Here is a 22,609-nt window from a genome sequence, read left to right as displayed (position 1 = left end):
ATATTGAAAAAGGAGCATCGATTTGCGCAAGTGTATCAGGAGCATAAAGCATCGTTTCAGGGCTGGGGCTCAGATTTAGTTGAGGATACGCCAGCTGGTATTTTATCTTAAAGCAGATTATGTTGGACCGTACAATCTCAGTTGCATCACACTGCTCTTTTACACCTCATGTATTGTCTTAAAAACATAGAAAACATTTATCACAGTGCAAGAAAAGCTAAATTTGACAGTTAAATTGGTAAACTTCCATTAACTACAGTCTAACTAGTGGCCAGTTATGTCACATTCCATATCAGATGGAGCAAAAAGTGGAGCAGTAGGTCACCACAGTTGATTCATCCTTTCATGTCTCTTATATTCAAATTGCCTTCTGACATAGTCGGTGCTATGCAAGGTGATGCTCAGTACTTTTTTTTCTTCAGCGTTAGAAATATGCATGCGTGATTTACTGTAAAGGGCGGATATGAAAAACCAACATTTTGTTGTGATGTAGCAGCAACCACAGGTAGATGGGGGGATTTGTTCCCATACGGTTTCTGTTTAATTGTACAGTTCATCTCATCGTTACAAAGAATGGATGCACATCTGTATAGATTATAATGGTGCTCTCTGTTAGTGGGTCGGCAACAGCTCAGCTGATGCGCTCTACCAGTGGCAAGAACTACACAACAGGTTTCTTTATTGTTGTTGGGGTTTTATGTATGTAACAATTTACATTTTTTTTGTGCATATATTTGTGTATTTGTCTCAGTATTTTACATTATTTATTTTTCTATAATTTCTTAAATGAAGGCATTTTGGTTCTAAACAGCATTCCTTTCAGTTGTTTTGGCTTTTGGTGTCAGTTTCCGCTGCGTCTCTGTTGATACGATGAAGAATTTTGGATCATGCAAAGGCATCACAGAACAGTTATGCAAATGGTACAGCGTGAGAGAAGGTGGACATTTACAAATTATACACCAGTGCGTATTCACTGTGCATTCAATTCAGCTTCTAGGCCTTACAATGGAATACATCTGCTTTTATTTAATTTAGTGTGTGGGAAGGCTAACTATGACAACAAAGTACTGATGGCCTGCATGCTGACAGGCCCGGCCAATGCAACTGTGTAAAAGTTAAATATCACAGCTTTTTCTCACGCTTTCTCTTTTCTCTCTCTCTCTCTCTCTCTCTCTCTCTCTCTCTCTCTCTCTCTCTCTCTCTCTCTCTCTCTTTACATTGAATGTAGTTTGATATATGTATAGTGGATTATTAATGTACTGTTAAAATGTGTGCTCATTTGACAAGAAGTGCAATTTATACTTTGGTTGATGTGTGTAGCATCAAATGCAGCTGAAATATCACGCCATTGTGATTTCTATAGCTCCGTTTGCTCATTCATGCTACCCTGTATGCCACTACCTGGAAAGAAAATGTCTGTCCACCAGAAAGCAAAGAAACAAATGTAAACCTAGACCTTTCATGAAATATTAGTTTTTGATTGGTTTAAATATTTCCTCCAAAAACTGTCACTTCACTCATGTTTTAACATGTTATTTCCATTGCTTAATATTTACTAAATTTCTGTTTTTGTTTTTTTTTTTTAAATTTTGAGTTTTGATTTCCAGCCTTTGTTACAGCATTTGTTGTCACACGTTGCTGTATCTTTAGCATGTGCAGCTAATTTTTTCATTGATTTTTTTTTTTAATGATTTTGTTGATCTTGTTGTTTGATTGTTGTGTTTCCTTGTGAAAGTGTCAAATTTTGTTTATTCTGCTATTAGCGGAGGTGCCAAAACATTTGAAACATTTATTTCCATATCAGTATTAGCCGAGCTGGTAAGGGGCTCCAGAATGACTCACTGATAGGCCACAGCTGCTTTTTTTTTTTTTTTTTTTTTTTTTTTTGTCATTGTCGTAGAAATAGTCCGAGTCAAGTTTTCCTTTTTTGAAACGTAGCATACGCCCGTGAGCCACACTTCACTCATCTCAAAGTAAAAGTGCTGATGTAGGATAATCAACAGTCATATTCTGCGTTATGCCAAAAGACACTGGTCTCTTATCAGAACTTGGAAACTCTTCCACATCTGTACCCTCCAATGCACCACAGCCTTACTGAAAGACGTACATTGCCACATATTCTCCAGAATAAAATACAGCCTTGACACAGGAGCAAAAATTCAAAGCTAAGTCCACGCTGTGGCTTTTTCCACTGAAAACTGTGTTTTTTGGTTGTGGTATATGCTCAGTTTCTGTTCAGCATTTGTATTACAGTACTTGTTTTGTTTTGTTTTGTTTTTTACCAACTTGATTGACGTTTCTTTAAAGACCCTTGTGTTCGCACACTACTATAATTCAAGATGACATTTCATATGACTGTACTGTTGGAGCCAAATAAACACAGTCTATTAAATACATCAAACAATAGTCTGACCTTTCTTTGTAGTCCTCAACATCCCATTCAGTGTCTATTTTCTGAAAACATATTTTTTGTGCACTTAAAACTTTAAGCTATTGCACATTTACAACATATACATATAAATAAATGTATTTAAGTGTTCAAAAAAAAAGAAAAAAAAAGAAAATTATACATACTAACATTTGCTAACTTTAAGTAGAGTCCTGCCTTCAAAATGTCACATTTGAATTGTACAAATGATCAGCACCTAAGGATCAAAAGTAAATCTGTTATTCGTGTGAACTATTTTATATTTTATATTTTTCAATGTCAAACAATGCATCTTTTTATATCTTGCTTTTTTATATTTTGTCACATAAACCAGTGACTAGTGAAATAAATGTAGTGGGGGTAAAAAGTGGAATATTTCACACAAATTGTAGTGGAGTATTGGCTGTAAAAGGGCAGAAAATGTAAATAGTTACTTTCCACACGACATTCTGACTCTGCACATGGCAGGAAAAATATTTGTTTATTTGTTGGGCTAAAACTAGTCAGCTGCAATGTATTGTGTCTGAAGAATCCTGTTTACAATGTAGAATGTAAACTCTCTCCAGGTAAAAACACGCAAACGCACGGCCTCATTGCCGTCATTAGGAGCTGCAGCCCTGTTCAGCAGGTGTTGAAACAGCCCGCGAGCACATTACTGAATAACAGCCTGTCGTTACTGTCCTCGAGACATCTGCACGCTGTCAAATAAAAAGTTCCGGCTAGGTGGCAGCACGAGAGAGCGGTGCGAGCTGCGCCTATGTGTGCACAAATGTCTTTCTGTGTGTTTAAGCGCGCGCACGCGCGCGCGTGTGTGCAGCCGGGTTCTTTGTGCTCGAGCCGATGTAGCTGATCCTCAGTGAGTCAACGGGGAGTCAAGTGTCGCCAGCCGGACAACATCAGGATGTCAGGGGAATTATTTGAGAAAAAGAAGACGATAGACTTGAGGAAGAAGCACATTGGGTAAGATAAGTGACGTTCTGCGCTTAAATAGCTTACAGGTGTTCAGGTAGAGGTGACAGTTGCTAAGTAAGAGAGACTTTTACTGCAAAACAGAACGGTCCTGTTAACGTTATTGAAGTTATTTACAGTCTGGAGACGCACCATGACAGAGCTGAAACTTTTTTTTTTCCAAGAACAAACCAAATGTCATTTTGTAAACCGATTTTATTCATGAATTAGTTGATATATTTGGAGCCAAGCAGTTGTTCAGCCTGTACGTTAAAGTGTAGCTTGATGCAATATCTTGACATATTTTTTATAACCATTGTAAAAGATAAAAACTGTCAAACCAGAGTGAAGGACGCACTCTACACACACGGAAATATTAATGTTTGCTCCTCTGCAGGCCGTCTTGTAAGATTTTCTTCAGCCATGACCCTATCAAGATCGTGCGAGCCAAAGGCCAGTACATGTATGACGAAAAAGGGCAGCGCTACCTGGATTGCATCAACAACGTGGCTCATGGTAAACGCACAGCTGCACACACATGCAAATGCACAAAAGCACTTACAGCAGAGTTGTTTTGTTTTCCTCTTTTATGTAATCGCGTTCACCACAAATTGCAAAGCCGAAGAACAACATGTGTCAGGCTGGCATTCAGATTTGGACTCAAAGTTAGAGGTGTTGTGTTTGAGGACTAGTTTGCACTAGAATGCACGAGCAGAAGGACTCGTTGAGCTGATCTGCTTGACAGATTGGTGTCACCTAATGTGCATGTAAGTCGGAGTGATTTGAGCTGCACAACTTGCAGGCAGACAGGAATACAAAAAGGGATGTCTCCTGATCTACCACATTCAGCGCTCTTTAAACTCAACATGCGGCCTCCAACTATGTGCCTTTAGGGTCAGCTGTCATGTTATGTTTCAACCCCAAATTACAGTCAGATGATTTAAAGAGTGTTTTTGTCCTGAACGTGAGGCCGAGTTCTAATCCTGCGTGTGTCCTCTCTCTACCATTTGCCAGTGGGCCACTGTCACCCGGAGGTGGTGAAGGCGGGAGCCGAGCAGATGGAACTGCTCAACACCAACTCACGTTTCTTGCACGACAACCTTGTACTGTACGCCCAGAGGCTGCAGGCCACACTGCCCGACAAGCTGTCTGTGTGCTACTTTGTCAACTCTGGGTATGTCCACATGTTCTCACACTCCTCAAACAACAAACGCGTCATTTTTTTTATTTTTTTTTTCTTTAGAGGCGGGTGGGTCAGTTTGTGCTGAAGATGCAGCTCAAGCAATGACAGGCTGAGTGTTCATTAACAGATGCAGTTAGCGTTCGATTCATATCTTGCCTCTTGTCAACTTTAATTACTTGAGCTGTAGCCTAAGGTGGGCGAGACGAGAGGGTGAAGCTCAAACATAAATGACTGCTATATTGTACTCAAGAAGAAATGACACATTTTAAGAGAAAAAAGGGATAGCTACAGTTGCCAGTCCTCCTTGGAACAGCCTCCTGCTGATCTGGATTTTCAGGTGTGATTACTGAGCTGATTTTGGAGGGAGTGTCTAGACTGCCAGACTAAAGTAGTAAAGCACAATATCATGCATGTCTAGCTTTGGACATTAAACTGGACCAGTCTGGCGTGGTTACTTATTGACACCACTTGCTGGAGTGTGAACAGGAATTATCTGGCCTGGGCTAGATAATGATCCATATCAACTCAGTACCATCCTGAGTATTTATCAGCCACGGGGAAATAAATGAAATGAGAGAAGTTATAAACCTGACATAACAGAGGCGTCAAGTTATCGCTGCAAAAGCTTTGTAAGGACTGCGCAACAGTCCAAAAGTGCCGTCGAAAGTGAAATCGTAATGCTGCAGCATACAACAGCATTTTAGACAATATTCCACCCCCCATGTTGTGGCAGCAGTTTGAGGAAGACCCTTTCTTGTGTCAACATGACAGCGCTGCTGCAAACAAGACAAGGTCCATAAAGAAACAGTTCTACAAGTCTGATCTTGACTAACCTTCCCAGAGCCCTGACCACAACCCCTGGAGATAAACTGTAATGCCTCACTGATGCAGCCAGGTTGCGAAATCATGTGGAAAACCTTCCCAAAAGGTGTGGAAGATGTTATTGTGCCACAATAATCCCTCTGATTTTGCAGTGAAACATTAGGTTTCCAGCTCTGTTGCGTTGCAGCGTGATTGTGTTTCCAGTGTGTAAAACTGCTATCGGTGACCAGCTCGTCCGTGCTCCAGGGGCTGATTTTGCCTTTTGAATTAGACACTCTGGCAGGCCAGACAGCAGAATCATTCGTGTGTCAGTTTAATTGCCTTTATTACTGACTAGGTGTCACCTCCAGTGCCCTCAGAATAGGAAGTAAAACATCAAACTGTGACTGACGTGCTTGTGATGTCCATGGCTTCACATGTGTATTTTGTGGTGACTGAGTAACTCAAAGTAAGCCTTGCCCCTTTGAACTCCAGCTCTGAAGCCAACGACCTGGCGCTCCGTCTGGCATGGCAGTACACGGGCCACAAAGACATCATCACGTTGGAAAAGTAAGTGCGGCCGCCCGGTTATTGTTTGAAAACAAATGACAACGAGTGGCGGTTTTATTCAGAGATGTTTGTCCTCATGATGAGAAATTCTAGCAAAGCTGTGTTTGCTTTGTTTGCAGCGCCTACCACGGCCATGTCTCATCCCTCATTGACATCAGCCCGTATAAGTTCCACCAGCTGTCAGACGCTGTGCAGAACCAATTTGTCCATGTGGTGAGTGCTTTTTCTCTCCCTGTCTGCCTGCCTGCACACTATTAAAACACTATGACTCAACCTGCACCACTGGGCTTTGGCAGGTTACTGTGTGTTCACTCCTGTGCATGTATGTGTGTGTGTGTGTGTGTGTGTGGATAAGAAAAGAGGAGACGGAAGCAAGAAATGCAAATGCTTTTTACGACAAATTCAACTGAGCAAGATGAAACCAGCTTGCTTTTGAAAAGGAGGCATTTTACTGCTGGTGTCAGAGGCCGGAGGCTGTGGACGTTCCACGCCTTTTAGTTAAAAATGTTAAGATTCCTCAAGAAACCTGACAGTGATTTAAAGTCTTCAGCTACCTGCACAGTCACGTAACATGAACATCAACCTCTGAGTTGAGGAATGAGGCAGAACAGGATCACTGCGGGAGATATGTGTGTGCGTGTGTGTGTGTGTGTGTGTGTGTGTGTGTGTGTGTATGAATTAAAGCATCTTAGAAATGTCCTCGTGCCTTCCTCCCTACTGAAATTTCTGTATGGAGTTTGCATTGGAGCTCAAACAGCCGTGGCTCCTCCTGCCACTCAGAGGCTCACAGTCTTTTTGATTCCATAGTTACATTACTTGAATAATGGAGTTTGGAAGATAAGAGCATTTAACCAAAAAGAAAGGTCAAATAAACCATGCTGTTGAGTTGCATTGTGGGAATTGTAGGATCCAGTGTTATTTGAAGTGCGAGTCACACTAACTAAAGGTCTTGACGGCCTCAGTGCAGTTCGATACGGCAGCCTGTGGAATCCCCACCTCTAGTGTTACATGCCAAGGGTGGGGCGGGTCAGTCTGTTTCGCCAGCTTGCATATTTTATTCATGATCAAAGACATGAAGGAATCAACCTGTGGCTCAGAGGCTGCTCTGAGTGAAGAACGAGTAACAGTCTGTGTTTAATTTTGTGGAACACTGAGTGAAAACAACCATTTTTAGACAGTTTTAAGGCTAATAACGTTAGCTATGACACTTTCATAATATTTTATTGTTCACTGCTTTGCATGAATGTATGCTGTAGGACTGGTTACGCAGATGTGGCCTGTGAATCTGCTTTAGTAATCATCTCAGTGTTTGGTTCCCTGTACAGGCTCCGAGCCCGGATGTGTACAGAGGCAAATACAGAGCGGACCACCCTGACCCTGCAACAGCATATGCAGACGAAGTCAAAGATATAATACACAGGGTCCATGAAAAAGGAGGCAAGGTACAGTTTGTTTCCTCTAAGCTCAGGAATGTTGAACATATGGCTGCGTGTACTAATTGCGTCATTGTGTTAATAAGGGACTGGTTTTTTTTTTGGTTTTTTTTTCAAGGAAATGGCCCTGAGTCACAAAAAGTCTAATGCTTTGTTCTGAAACCGGTGTTGTAATGTGTTCGTGTGAGCATAAGATTCAGATATCATAGGAAAGACTGTAAAAGTCTGTCAGATTTGGTGTAGTCCTTCAAGTGTCTGTCAGACTCCGGCAGTGTGGACTTTGCCAAGGAGCCAGTGATACCCCCAGAATAGCATCACAATGATCTGTGGAATGATTCATTTAAAGATTTTAAGTGGGAATTTTCCTAACCCCAACCCTAAGATCTGCCTCTTTGTCAGTGTTTTGGTTTCTTTTTGCAAAAATGAAAAGAAATGAAAAGTGCCTTCATCATTTCAAGTGTGAACTGTAAGAAATATATATATCATTTTATCTGCTGCACACTGTCTGCCCCCTTTTATTTTGAAATACTCATTCAATTTTTTTATTCCTTTCCCTTTTTCTCCTGTTTTTCTCCCCTATCTCAGGTTCAGGCCAAGGACTCTGGCTTTTAGGGTCAAATCCCCGATCACAAGAACATGTGTAGGGGGCTCTTAAGTGTCCAAGCTTGTTGGCCCATAATCGTATGTTGAAAAGCACAACGCAAGGGCATGTCCATGCTTCCATTGGCGAGAGCGACGGGACTCCGGCCCAGAGATTATACAGAATGCCTTTCTAATGGATCTTTGTGCAGTCTGCAGGAGGAAGCCAAAACTAGCAAACCGAGTACAATAACACTTTCCTTTTTGTGATGCATGTATGTGGTTACATGTTGCACCCTGCTGATCTTATGAAGTAGATTTCTTTTGATTCATTTTCCTCCGCAGTGACCTGCAGTGACATTTATTTCTGTCCAAGTGTTACATGATTGCCTCTCTCTTGTTCGTGCCAACTGAAAAGTGGCACGCTTATGAAAGAGGGACATCTACAGGTCAAAGATGTCAGAACTCGTCCTCTTTTCCAGTGTATCTGTCTGGTTTTTTGCATTCATAGACCTGCTGTGTTTTTCTCTGATGCAGATTGCCGCTTTTATCGCTGAGTCATTGCAGAGTTGCGGCGGGCAGGTCATTCCCCCCGTGGGCTACTTCCAGCAAGTGGCAGAGTATGTACCCAAGTTATCTCAGATTCACCCACCTTTTTTTTTTTTTTTCAGAACCAGCTCACCAACGCGAAATATGGAGAGCTGTCATTCTGAAATGATTAACCACAAAGCAGAGTGAACATGTAAGTACACTTTTATATTTAATTACTGCGTGAACTCATTTATCTCTGCACCCATGTCTGCAGGCATGTCCGTAAGGCAGGGGGCGTTTTCATCGCTGATGAAGTCCAGGTGGGCTTCGGCCGCGTCGGCACCCACTTCTGGGCTTTCCAGCTCCAGGGAGAGGACTTTGTGCCGGACATTGTCACCATGGGAAAGCCTATCGGCAACGGCCACCCCATGTCATGTGTGGTCACGACCAAAGAGGTGGCAGAGGCCTTCCTGTTATCCGGAATGGAGTATTTCAATACGGTAAGATTATTATGGAGAATAGTGAAGAACTGTGTTTGCGGTGTAATAAAAACCCTTCTGCAAATATGGTTGATATAAATAGCAAATTAGTGTTTATGTAACACACGAAACACATTCCACACTCTGCTTTTTCTCCCGAGTTGGCCAGAAACGGCTCTGACACAGCCTCATCCTTGACATGACGTTCTTATCTATAACTGCCAAACTTATGGACGCAGCTGCTTTCCACATTATGGGGAAAGACACATTCCATATGGGCCGGTTCCTTTTTTTCATCGATGGTCTCAGATTGCAGTCATTTCCTGTGAAAGGGAAAAAAGTTCGGATGATATTACAAATGTAAGAGTTCTGGTACAGTGTGGATCTTTTCGAGTTACATAATGAAAATAGTTGAGTGTGCTGGAGCAATGATCAGTTCAGCGAAAACAAAAACACGCTGCTGACTTTGGATGTCTGTTATATATTCACCGCATTAAATCTTATAGTTTTGTCATCCTGTTGATCAAGCGGCCGATTTCCTGGCTGGTGGCAAACTTAGCTCCCTGCAATCTTTCCTCTGTGTGTGGGTTTTGAATTTCACAGTTTGGCGGTAACCCAGTGTCGTGTGCCATTGGTCTGGCCGTCCTAGACGTGATTGTGAAAGAGGATCTCCAGGGAAATGCGCTGCGTGTGGGCCGATACCTGACCGGTCTGCTGGAAAAGCAGAAAGAGAAGCATCCGCTGGTTGGTGACATCAGGTAGGCAAACACACACGGGTTCAGTGTGTGGCACAGTGCAACAGCTGGGTAATTCTGTGCATGTCCTGTCGAGCTGATCCAGAACACAGCTGATTATGTCTGACTAAATACACACTTTGTAATATCATTATATTTATGGCATGTTTGTAACATCCCCGGATGTGGATTCTTTGTGCGTCAGTGGTGACTAAACCAATAATGTCACATCCTGCAGGGGTCGGGGCCTCTTTGTCGGGGTGGAACTTGTGAAGGACAGGTTGAAGCTCACCCCTGCTACAGCAGAAGCCCAAGAAGTCATCTATAAGTAAGTGTAAGGTCTGAGGTCAGTGCAGTGTCATATTAGCATAGCATTTATAGCAAAGACGCTGCTTAGATTATTCTGCTCTGCAGCCTTCCACACCCATGTTTTACTGCAAACCAACAAGTCCCACCAGTGTTACGATATCACTTGTCCCATACCTCACGAAAGGCTTATCAAATTATGGTGGGATCATAAAGTGTAATCTTTTAAACTGCTTTCCTGTGCATAATATCTGAAAGGGGGAGCTCAGCCGAGCCTCTTTTCGCATTGACTAGTCATGATATCTCATTTTTTAATGCGTTTAAGCTTTTGAAATCATGCCCTTTGAGATTGTTAAGATATCAAACTGAGTTCTCTCAGTTCACTCATATTGAACTTGACAGTTACTAATTAGTGGATTAGGTCCTCTCAGCCTGCATGGTGCGTGATTGGCGTCCCCTGATCTATGCATTTAAACATCATTTTAAAAGATCTGAGGATTATAGAGAATTTTAATGTAACCATATTCCCACTGTATCATGATAAATATGACAAATTTAACTACAAAGGGCTTTTTTAACCGCAGAGTTTTTTTGGACTGACATTTGGTTGCAACAGGAAAAGCACAGGTGTGATTAATAACATTAATTAACACTGCACTCACTGTGGCTGCTTTTGTGCACGCCGGCACTGTTCACTGGACACTTGCATAAAGCAGACCCATCATTAATAGTCTTAGTTGTAGCTGATCGGTGCTTTTCCTGCTCTAAGGAGTCTAGATGTAGATAAAAAACACTGCATTTAAGAGTGGAGAATAATTCAGATTTTGTCCCAGGCTAAAGGAACAGCACATCCTTCTTAGTGCTGATGGACCTCATCGCAATGTGCTCAAATTCAAGCCCCCCATGTGCTTCAGTACAGAGGACGCTGACCTGGTGGTGGAGAAGATCGACCACATTCTCACAGGTACTTAAGTTTCCCCCAGTTTTCTCTGTAGTGCTGTTTAGGATGTTGGTGTATTCCTCTGGCTTTAGCATTGCACGAAAAGGTTGAGGTGTGTGATGGCAGCCTGCTGTCACTCTCAATCATGCGTGATTTGTGTCCATGTTTTTCCAGAACTGGAGGAAGCCTTAGGCCTGAAGCAGAGTGCATTGAATGTAAAGAACGACAGCAGCAAAAGACAGGTAAGTGTGACTCTGCTCCCGATTTTAAACTCATTCTTTTGCCTGAATTGTATCCTCCCGAACACCCAAGAGAGCTCAAGAACGCCCAGCTAACAGTTTTTAGAACAAAGCTCTCGTCTATTCGATCCTGTCCCTTACATAAAGAAGACAAATTTTTCATTTCAACTTCTTCTCTTCGTGGTTTTATTTCAAGCTGCCGGCGGATGAAAATGGACACCAGTATCACGGTGGGTTAGTGCACAATGCAGGGAGCGGTGCAGGAGCCTCTCAACAAACAAAACGACTCAAGACATAACGCCGCTCCTTCAACGCTTTATCTTAAATAACTGCTAACAGACACTATAAACATTGGAAAGGCTGGGATCAAAAGTGAAGTGCCTTAGCATGTGACCTAATGACAAATGTTTCATGTATATGGATATACTGTGTGTCTGTGAGATGGCAGTGTCTTCTCAGGTATTATTTTTTTAATTACACTTAAGAATCGAGACACTTGTTTCGCATAACAGAATGTCTGTTGTGGGGCAAAACATACCTCCTTTTAATTGTGCGGGTTACCAGGTTGCACAACCTGAATAATCGTTTTTATTTACATTTTTTTTGTCAACATTCACTTGAGCGTGATTTTCGGGACTGATCATTTTAATAAATCAAAACGTATTATGTCAAAACATGCAATGGTGTTGTCATGTGACTTCAGTATTAAAGTACAGTCATTGCTCATTGTGAACATTGCTCATTGTATTTTTAGCGAATCAGTCTGTATTGAATAAAATACTGTATGAAAATACTGTACGTGATACTTGGCTCGATTGGTGAATCAAGCAGTAGCGGGCCATTCTTGATAACAATGGAAAATGCCCTGTTGGCAAATTCAAGAGCCACTGATAGCGATTGATAAGATGAAAGCCGAGAGGGAAAATGAAGGGGGAGATTATTTTTCTCTGTGAAGCTTGCAGTTCATTGTACTACTTATAGAACATTTTGCTACCAATGAACTTAATGGATGTGTTTAAGGGTTGCAGGTACTGCACTTTATGATGGCTGTCCTGATGGTTGTGCAATAGTTACTCCCCTTTTGGTACGTAGATCAATTTTATTTTACCTCCTGATCGAATTATGCATCAATTTGTGTAAAATCCGATGGACAGTATTAGGACCTACAGCTGTGGACTGCATTTGCAATGTATAGTTGCATGATAGCAATTGTGTCATTACAAGCGCTGGGAGTGTCCAGTGACCAAAAGCTTTGCTCTATCATTAAACATTTGTATTGGACTTACAATGTGCAAATCTTTCGTTTGTCATATTTGATGATTTTTGGCCTTCTGTGACCTTAGCACTGTGTCATGAGTGGGATGAACTTATCAAAAGTAATGAGTAATCAGAATCAGCTTTATTGGCCAAGAATGAAACAGACGAGGAATTTTAAGTGGCTCTCAATGTGATAAATACACGGAACAATTTACACCAGCCAAGAAACAGACATACAGATTAAAACAAGGACAACAAACATGGGTTTTCAACACACAAGTAGTTCTAAAATAGGTATATATATATATATATATAAAAAGCAACAATGAACAACATACAATGTCTACAAGTCCTGTTTCTGTAAATTGTAAACATACAAATAGGGCAAATGAATTAAACTAAAGTGGCTAATGTAATAAAGGGGTTCCTATGTGCAGTATATACATGTCTACATACATTATACAGCATGCACACTTTATATTTGACAGTGATGGATGATATGTTCACGTTAAATACTGTGTATATTAAACTGTAACTATATCATTTGCAGGGAAGTGGATGTTTTAGTGTTGCAGGGTCATTGACAGAAATGATTTAACTGCTCATCAGTGTGATTGCTTGTAGGCAGAAACTGTTGTTTCTGGTTGTTTAGGCGTACAGTGTTCTGCAGCTGCCAGAGGGCAGAGCTGGTTGTTATGGGTCTGCAGTGATGTTTCTTGATTCTGGAGATGAAGACAGTCATTACTGTCTGTTGCAGTTACTTGTTTTGTGTCGGATCCTGACCAGACAGCGCTGGATGTGCAGAGGGCAGACTGGATGACTGTGGTGCAGAACAGCAGCAGCTCTTCAGCCAGGTTGAACTTCCTGGCGTGACGCATGCAGATTCATCACTGCCCCAGAATAATGTGGGATGTGTGATGTCTGAGTCAGGGGTGTGAATGTGGGCTTATCAAACATACAGTAAAGCACATCCAAGTTGTCAGCCAATTAATGGATCTCTACAGTGTGTGTGGTATGGCTTCCTGTCTTCACTTCCTGGTGGTGTCCTGCAGGCATCTCCACACTGATGCAGGGTTGTTGGCAGATTTTCAGGTTTCCTCTGTAGCTTCTCTTTGCTACTCTGATTTCCTTTGCCAGTGTGCTTTTGGCCTCCGTGTACAGGATTCTGTCCTGGCCTGACTTAGCTGTGAACCAGGGTTTGTTGTTGCCGTCATAAAAGCTGTCAAAAGATGTCACAGTGTCAGTGAGTTCATCCGCGCCTGGAGCTGCAGCCTCAAAAACACTAATCAGCATGGTCAAAGGAGGCCTGTAATTCCAGCTTTGCCGCTTTGGTCCATCTCCCGTATGTTTTTATCTGTAGTGGGGTGCGTCATGTGCTGTCTGTTTTTTGGCAGTTCATAGCAGAGGTTTGCTCTGTTTAAGTACCCAAGAACAGGAAACAGGGAATCTTGCTCTGGGGCAGTACACAACACTGCCATTGTGAATGACTTGAAGTGTAATCTAGAACCAGACTGGCCCAAGCCTAGTTAATGACTGAACTATATAAGTTTTAGTGTTTTATTGTCTCCACACAGCTGGAAAACAAAGATAATCACCATTAACAATGCAGACGTTTATTTCCTCCCTCCACGAGTGCAGGTTCAAGACATGACCCAGCCAGTCAGACTCTGCAACTTACACTGTGTGAATTAACGAGGTGGACTTCATGCAGTGCTGAACCAAACAGGAACAACTTTGCAGAACTCTGATGCAGGTCTCACTTTGATCTGAGGCATTCACTTAAGAAGCAGTAAGCACCCAGGGTGGATAACCATGACTACTTTACCTCTATGAAAACACATTATTGTCAAAAAAAAACAAACAAAAAAAAAAAACTCTGAGGCTCTTGTTGCTGTCCAGTATTGTCTTGTTACTTCTGCCTGGTAGCTCTATGCTGCCACCTTCTGGAGGGCAAATTACAATGCTGATGTAGAAATCACAGCCCCCAGATACTGCACATGCAAATAGGCCACAAAGCGTAGATGCAGATGGGCGACACACTGAGGGAAAAACATGAGTAAATGACTGGAGAAACATAATGAATGCATATGGCTCTACACATGTGCTCTGCGTGGCACAATTAAAGTTTCTACAGGCACTGTGCATCCCCAGAACACCACCTCAGAAGTGCACCTGTGTGTGTGTGTGTGTGTGTGTGTGTGTGTGTGTAATCAATCATCCAGTCAAGATGAGCTCATTGATTTGTGGTGCCTGAAACAGCTGAAGGTTCTGAGACCAATCAGAAGCAGAGGCACAAACTCACAGGTGTGGCCGACCAAATGATAATCACCGAATGACAAGAAATTACATTGTGATATTCCGCCAGGGAAGGCCCCTCTCCACCTTATTTAATTCATGCTGAAGGACGAGCAGCTTTTAAAGTAGGGTATGCTGGATGTTAACTCCCCCCTCTGAGGAGACCACTTCACCAGGGAGACAGAGGGGCTTATCAGGGTCCACCCAGGGGGAGGTGGTGGAGGTCAGTTCATTCATTTCTTGAGTCTTTGTTCAGTTCAAACAGTTGTGTCAATTTTAGTTGTTCAGTGTCAGCTGTTCATTGTTTCTTGAGCAAATTCAAATATTTAGACATTTTACTGTTGCCTCGATAATGTTTGGCACTGGTCTAGTGTTTTTGGTGTTGGTGAAGTCAGGGCCACAGGCTCATCAAAAGCAGCAGACACTTAAGTGAATGATGCAGATCTTGAAGATGTATTTGACATTTAAAGTCAATTTGTAGGAAATTTGTTTAAAAAAAAAAAAAAAAAAAGGAAGGCCGCTGCAACTTATTTGGGAAACCTACTTGGGAAAGGTGAGGGGATGACTAGAAATATGGGCTGGAGGAGGAGAGGATGGAGTTATCTTATTTTGAGTAGTGCAAATTATGTTGTAGTAACCCATAAGGAAAAAGGCTCAGTTAATACTTTGTCAGAGTACACACAAAGAAGAGGCGAAATCTAGATCTGAAAACATGGGGGCACGAAAGCGAAAGAATACCACTGAAGATGAACAAAATGTCCCATTTTTTTGCATGGAAGAGTCACTTGTAAAACTGGGAAGACTGCACCAGGGAAAGATGTCAGAGAACCTCCTGCTGCTGCAGATCTACTGCTCAACATCAGCAAGAGCAAGGAGCTGATCACTGATTTCAGGAAAAAGGAGGTGAAGACAAACATATCTACATCAGTGAAGAAGGTGAAGGAAGGTGTCATGGACATAACACATCTCCACCCTGGTAAAGAAAGCTCAGAAACTACTTTATTTCTTCAGAAGACAATATTCCCATGCTCGCAAGTACTTGTTAACTGTTACAGAGGAGAAACTAAGAGCATCCTGATTTGGAAACATTACAAACTAGCATGGAGACGTGGACGGCCCAGGACAGATGGGCTGTGCAGCGGTTGATAAAACCACCCACATCATAGATGGCTTGTGCAGAGCCCAAAAGAATACGACAATACCCACCCCGGCCACAGCCTGTTCACCCTGCTGCCGCCTGGCAAGTGATACAAAATGATCTGCTGCTGGACCACCGGACTGCAGGGCAGCTTCTACCAACTCCACCATAAATGAATGACATTAAACTTCCTGTCATGGAGGTGTTGCACATTATTATACCTCTACCTTATTCCCCCTAGAACCAAACTCCTTTAAAATTACTTAAGAATTTACTCAAATTATAAGTGTGTACATGTGCGTAGGTACACATCCTTTTAGATTGAAACTGACTTTAAATTTGTTCATGATAAACAACACAGTATGTAAACATATGACAATTGCACAGAGCTCTGAAAGGAAGGTTTATTTCACACCCTTTGTACAAAAATGCAACTGTGACAAAGTCAAGGCTTTTTCGATGATTTCTTTACAAAAACATAAAACTTAAACATTATTCAGACTCCCCTTGTGATACCAAATGAGTGGCTCCGTGCCAACGGTGTCCAGTAACTTCCTTTCCTTTTTCTTCTCCAGTGGCTATGAGAAGTTTAACAATACTTCTGGCTTCTTTTGGTAAAGCGAAATTGAATTTCTCCACTTTGCTGCAGATGCACTATTGGGTCTATGATCTATGTGATTTTCTTTTTTGGAGAAAGCGAGAGGAAAGGAAGTCACTGAAAACCCACAGTGACACAGCCAGTGAGAGACTGTCAGTGCAGCTGGTCAGTGCTTGCAGTCCTGAATGGTTGTCGATTAAATCAAAGCTCAAAATTGTAGTTGAACTGCCTGTTGGGGCCCGTATGTCTTCTCTGCGTCCAAATCGTTTTCAGTGTGCTCTTCTTTTTGTCTTTAACCCATGAGGTATCCTCTGAAAATACAAAAGATGAGCGAGTTAAGGCACTGAGACACAACAGATGTCAGCGCAGAGTAACAGAATTCCAGGCCATCGTTTACTGTTGAGTCAAGCCAACTTTTCAGACACAGGCTGCGGTTTAAATAAGAAATATTCCACATGTAAGGCTTCATTCTTGTTGAGGGAAACTTACGGCAGCTTCATGCGCATGAACACTCTGGCCATGAAGAAGCTGAGGAGGACGCTGACAAAACCGATGAAGAGCAACAGGAAGCGGTTGAGTTTGGGAATGTTTGGTGCATTGGAGCGGTCCAGGATTATAAAGCCCAGGCCTCCCATCGTGAAGAGGAAACTGGAAGCCAATCCTTCCATAATGTACTGCCCATTTACTCTGAAAAGACAAACGCGCTTACGTTAGCCATGCTTTATTTAATGTGACTGTCCGTGGTGACCATCACCATCCAGTTCCTCGCTTTAGTTTGCTGAGATGCTCGCAACGTTATGACTGACATACCTGTATGCCAAAAAGGCCACTGGCCGCTGGTGTCCATGCTCATCAGTCATTGAACCCACACTTGGTGGCTCCACAATAACATCGTAGATGATGCCTATAATGTTGGAGAGAAATCAGACCATTAAACAACTCGACCTGCGTCTATGCAAAGTTGAGCTCACGAATCAGCAAACTGATCATGTTGGATATTTCTTCCACGACTCACTTTACTGATAGATATTAACCACTTCTGAATGTCAGTGACTAAAGCTAACATGTATTCAACTGTTAACGTTAAGTTTCGTGTGCTAGCTGAACTGCGATGTTAGCTTCGTCCACTATGTTAACTGCGTCCGTGCCTAGCGTTAAAATTAGCAGGCTGTTTTACAGATGCTGTTCAAAGCCTATAATATCTGCCATTATTCCAACCACACATGATTGAGCTTTGACTTTAAATAACATGGTGGCACAATGGAGACTTGATTCTAACAAGCTAGCAGTCTTGCACTGACGTTAGCTTAGCAGATCCATTTACCTCCAGTGATGAGAAAGTAGGACACAATAACGATGGCGTACACAGTCATAGCCGAGGGCATGTGCAGCCATGACGGTTTCTTCAGTTTTATATTCGGACATTCCAGCACAGCAAACGGTATACTGTATAATGTCTCCATGATCTGTAGAAAAATTCCCTGTCTCCTCAAGAAGGCTGCTGACGCTAGCTGTGATCGGTCTGAGCAGCGACTTTGTTGACGTGTCCCGGAAGTACTTTTTTTTTTTTTTAACAGTCTACATTTTTATTGACTTCTTGTATTATTTTTTGTATTATATTTTTGATAGTGGGAAGTGGAATTTTTAAGCAAAAATATTTCCGTGATAGTTAAATTAACTGTACGGAAAATGTTTTAATAATTCAAGTTGTGGTCCGCGACACTGCGAGTGCGTGACGCAGATTTAAAGAGACAGTGACGACGAGTTTGTTGAAAAAATAATAATAATAATCGTTGTGAAGCTGCTTTGTAATGGCGCTTTTTACTGAATTCCTCAAAGTACGGCCGTCATCATAATTTCTTAGGTGACCACAACATTGAGTAATACCCAGTTAAATAGTTCAATAAATATCACTGACTTGGTCCAGTGAAGTAAATGATTGATACTATTGGTAAGGCGTACGCTTTCATCAGATGTCATACAGCATGCGTCTGATTTTCAGCTGCCAAATCCTGGTTATCTGCGTCCACATGGGAACAAGTAAAACTATGTTTCTGATTTACATCAGGAGGAGTAATTTATTCAATTCTGATCCTAAGTTTTCAAGTCTTCCCAAAATTACACCATATAGAAAACACTTTGTTTACAGGATGGTGCATTCATGTCGAAACACCAAACGTCCATTTAAGAGAAAAAAACTTAAGAATCAGTATGGCACGTTTATTTTCTCAAACTATTAAGAGAACCAGTTCATGTGTCAACATTCACTGAAGAAACTCCCGGTGACAAACCACTTATGAAAGTGACGTAATTCAAAAGCTTTAACTATATTTGACCATACTGGGCCAAATGTGAAACTTAATTTCAACAAGGTAGAACAAATCTAATAAATCCTCATGTACCACATTCAAGCCTGTCAGAGATCAAACCCCTCACAGATTTCCCCCCTTTTCCATGAGACACACCAAAGCATTGCAAATCACAACGTAAATGGATTTGTTTGTCATTTTTTATTGTGGCAATACAAATACACATTTTACTTAGATTTCTGGCTCTGTGCCTGTGCCTTGAGCACCTTGACAACGATCTTCTGCTCCTCAATCAGGAAAGCACGCTTGATCCTGAGGATGAAAGCAGAACAGACAATTTAAGCATAATGCAAAGTCTTTTAAAAATTCACATCCACATCAGTGACTGGATTCTCATTATACCCTCTTCCATGTTTTGATTCAAAGTTCAGATAACTTATGAGTAGTAGCAGCAGGCATGCTGTCACAATCTTTATCAAGGTGAATATAAGCACCAATCCAGTTTCTTGTCAAGAAAGTGAGGACATAATGGGAAATGCCTCTTACCTGTCACGCACACACTTGGCGCACATGGAGCCTCCGTAGGCCCTGCTGACGTGCTTCTTGGTCTTGGAGAGCCTCATCAGAACCTGAGGTCTAACAGCCCGAATCTAAAAGATACAACAGAACCACAGTAAGACCACAGTAGGCAGCATGTACCGACTTCAACGTCACAACCAGTGGAAAGTTATCTTAAATGCAGTGGAGCAATCACACAGTCTGCATGCTGAAAAACAACCTATGGACTGAAGGCTACTCCGTGGAAGTGACAAAAACATTTACAGGCTTCCTGAAAAATGACGATTGGAGCAACCTGCTCTGTAACCAAAAACCAAAAAAATACTCCTGCCACTCAAATACTGCCAAGTTTGAAACGTGCATCAGCTTTTTAACACCACCATGATCACAAATGCAACAGCTGTACGATTTCTTAGAATTCAGTGTTCATTGTACCACATTTCATATTATGTTCCTGGATCAGCAAACTGCTCTGGTCTGACTTTGTCTCATCCAGAAAAAAAGTCTTACTTTGCTTTCAGGTGTAAAACACTACTTTGTAACTTAGGACATGAAAGAGGACCTGAACTTCACGAATTCACGCTGAATTCTGACATTCTGATAAAGGAAAGACCTGTACACCAATACGAGAAGATGTATCCCCACTTTGAGGTAAGAACCACTTATCACAATTTATTCAAAATAGCTAATTTATAAGTCCCCATCCAGGTTAGTTAAAATTCTCATCCATTATATTGCACATGCCTTGTTCAACTTTATCCAAATTATTTCCCACACTTTGGCTCACTGAACACATGCACAGGAATACATACACACAGTCCTGTCATGACAGTTTGGCTGTTTCCACTAAGAGCATGTGGATTAGCATTACGACTATGGTCAGTTTCTAAAATGAAAATTACCAACAAATGTCCAAACTGTTCTGATTTTGATCACTTGGCCTGCTTTCAGCCACAAAGTTGGATCTAAAAAACACCAAAGTTGAATCTAGCCACTTAAATCTGGGGGAAATATCGCTGAATGGCTGTAAACAGTCACTCTACTTTTGACTTTAACTGTAAGGATGTAAAGCCAGTTTCAAGTTTGAACCTCAAAAGTGATCACTAAAGATCGTGTTCATGAATGACACCTCATGGACAAGATTAGCATTTCTATGATTTGGCAAACTTCTCGGGATGAACATCTATTTTTGTACCATGTTTACAGGTGAAGCAATAGCAGCAAACGTCTGTGTCTGCAGCAGGATCACCCACCAGATCTCTTCAGTCCCTAACCACAACCAATGCAGTTACTACTTTATAATTTCACAGCTACAGCAGAATTTCCTCAGTTTTACAGATTGTTGGATACTTGATTGATGTCAGTATTTAATGAGACCAGCCCCATGTGGGCCCTCCAGTCTTCACGTGCATGCACTGATTGTTTACACTTTAGAGTAGCCACGCATATATAGCATGCTGGGGCAAAGCAATGAGCCAAACTACCACCAAAACACAATGGGTTTACTTACTCCACGCAGTCTTCCTGGGCAGATGCCACATGCCGACTTGGGAGCTTTGCCGACCTTCTTGGTGTACAGGTACACAATACGGTTACCAGGCGTCCGGGACCTGCAGACCACCACCACAATGTTAATCAACCGTTACCTCTTACACCGGTGCTCCTAAGTGAAGCTGCAATGGTGTCTGTTTCCCAAGCTCGCGACATTACAGACGCTGTAGAAAGCTCACTTACAGTCTGGTTTTGTTGGAGGCGGTGTTGTAGGACAACCTACGACGGTAAGTCAGGCGCTGCACCATTTTGAAGCTGAAAACACAGATCACACTGAGTTAATTTTGGAACATGATGCTAGGAAGCTAACTCTGCTAGCGTTACCACTCAGTACGCCTCAAGAGGTTAGTGACACCGGCTAACATGGACGTTAGTGGGTAAAGACATTGACCGAATGAGTTCACCCGACTGCTTCACCTCAGATAAATCTGGTCTATAACTCAATTCGGTATGAAAACACATTTTCAGTGTGGCTGTTACGGCTACGGCTATCACAATCAGTTCGGCATTTAGATAGCAGCCATAGGGACCCAGTAACGACGTCTGTAAAATGTCACATACAGACCACTAAATAATAAAATTATCACATCCTTAGAAACGAAGAGTTGTTCTCAATATTATGTTTACTTCAAATCGACCACAGCTTCTTTTTAAACGCAGGATTACAGTGGATTATAATGTCATAATATTTGAGAGAAAAGCAGGGGTCGCCATACCTGCTATGGCCGTAACCGGAAGAGGAAGGAGGAAGGCGGATGTTACAGGTTAAAGTTCCTCCATGCTGGCTGTTTCCAATTATTCCGCCCCCTGTTGGCCTTTTGGTTTTACTACACATGTACCCATAAAAATGAAACAAAATGTGTAAGATGTTAAATGATGCGCTTCCTTAATTGAAACTTATGTTAATTAAATGTGTTTTTGAATTGCATTACCGAATTGCTTCTTTTATCTTGAAATACACATTTTCCTGCAAAGACAGCTACAAATTACAAGTAACAAACACGAAATAAAACAATCATCGAATTATATTTACCTAATCTACCGTGAACGTCGTCTCTTTTAAATACTTAGCAAATACGGTATATTAAACATTAAAAAAATAGCTTAAAGAGGTCTATAATTTCACTTGACCTGCATGTAAAATGGCAGACACCGTTTATTATGTTGCTCTCAGACTGGAACTGTTGCAACTTTTTTCACGTTGACATTTAAGTCTTTTTTTTCTGTGGATCTGTGTCACTTCCTAATTACCGCGGTGATTCAGCTGTTTTAGAAATAAAACATTAAAAGGTCAAATGGAGCTTATCCGTGCCCTTTTCTTACCACTCATTATTTAATCTCTCTCAGGTTCTTACTTGACCAGAGACTGCTCACAAGTCAACTTGAGTGTAATGACAAGCCAACAAGCAGCCTGTTTTCTGTATTCTGTATAAGCAGCACAAATTAATACAGCTGATAAGTTGTCATATTTTTAAACAGCTGTTCTAACAATGATAACTCATATTCAGGTTCTGGTATAAACCAGAAGCAAAGGTGACGACAGACACACACCTGTGTTTGGCACACCTAATTGTATCAGAGCTCTATTAATGTGATTCGTTGCACCTGTGTTTTTCCTGCTCGACAAGATAAAATGTTCAGCATGAAAACCGCCTTTCAGGAGTCTATTCCTCCAAATCAAGAAGGGAGACTCATTTTGAAAAACCAAGGCAGTGCATGTGACTGTAAACCA

At 41.7% G+C, this 22,609-nt stretch overlaps 3 protein-coding genes across 3 annotated transcripts; 1 reads left to right on the top strand and 2 right to left on the bottom strand.

Annotated features, from left to right (window-relative positions):
* Nucleotides 1-3,315: 3,315 nt before the first annotated feature.
* etnppl (ethanolamine-phosphate phospho-lyase) lies at nucleotides 3,316-12,325 on the top strand. Its single transcript, XM_076725213.1, has 13 exons — nucleotides 3,316-3,388; nucleotides 3,774-3,892; nucleotides 4,391-4,550; nucleotides 5,856-5,930; nucleotides 6,050-6,143; nucleotides 7,256-7,372; nucleotides 8,480-8,562; nucleotides 8,748-8,973; nucleotides 9,556-9,710; nucleotides 9,925-10,014; nucleotides 10,826-10,956; nucleotides 11,107-11,174; nucleotides 11,368-12,325. The coding sequence occupies exons 1-13, from the start codon at nucleotides 3,330-3,332 to the stop codon at nucleotides 11,467-11,469; spliced, it is 1,479 nt and encodes a 492-aa protein (XP_076581328.1). The 5' UTR covers nucleotides 3,316-3,329; the 3' UTR covers nucleotides 11,470-12,325.
* Nucleotides 12,326-16,251: 3,926 nt separating this feature from the next.
* On the bottom strand, nucleotides 16,252-18,001 carry ostc (oligosaccharyltransferase complex subunit). Its single transcript, XM_076724937.1, has 4 exons — nucleotides 17,784-18,001; nucleotides 17,270-17,363; nucleotides 16,949-17,146; nucleotides 16,252-16,770 (listed from the first exon to the last, which is right to left on the bottom strand). The coding sequence occupies exons 1-4, from the start codon at nucleotides 17,920-17,922 to the stop codon at nucleotides 16,752-16,754; spliced, it is 450 nt and encodes a 149-aa protein (XP_076581052.1). The 5' UTR covers nucleotides 17,923-18,001; the 3' UTR covers nucleotides 16,252-16,751.
* A 949-nt stretch (nucleotides 18,002-18,950) lies between these two features.
* rpl34 (ribosomal protein L34) lies at nucleotides 18,951-21,628 on the bottom strand. The gene is made up of 5 exons (XM_076724266.1): nucleotides 21,594-21,628; nucleotides 21,061-21,132; nucleotides 20,837-20,936; nucleotides 19,315-19,418; nucleotides 18,951-19,080 (listed from the first exon to the last, which is right to left on the bottom strand). The coding sequence occupies exons 2-5, from the start codon at nucleotides 21,123-21,125 to the stop codon at nucleotides 18,996-18,998; spliced, it is 354 nt and encodes a 117-aa protein (XP_076580381.1). The 5' UTR covers nucleotides 21,126-21,132; nucleotides 21,594-21,628; the 3' UTR covers nucleotides 18,951-18,995.
* Between the last annotated feature and the right edge of the window lie 981 nt (nucleotides 21,629-22,609).

The sequence above is a fragment of the Chaetodon auriga genome, chromosome 24 (assembly GCF_051107435.1).
Source record: "Chaetodon auriga isolate fChaAug3 chromosome 24, fChaAug3.hap1, whole genome shotgun sequence".
NCBI classification, from domain to species: Eukaryota; Metazoa; Chordata; class Actinopteri; order Chaetodontiformes; family Chaetodontidae; genus Chaetodon; species Chaetodon auriga.
Note: the sequence above shows the minus strand (reverse complement) of the source record. Positions and strands in the feature narration are given on the sequence as shown.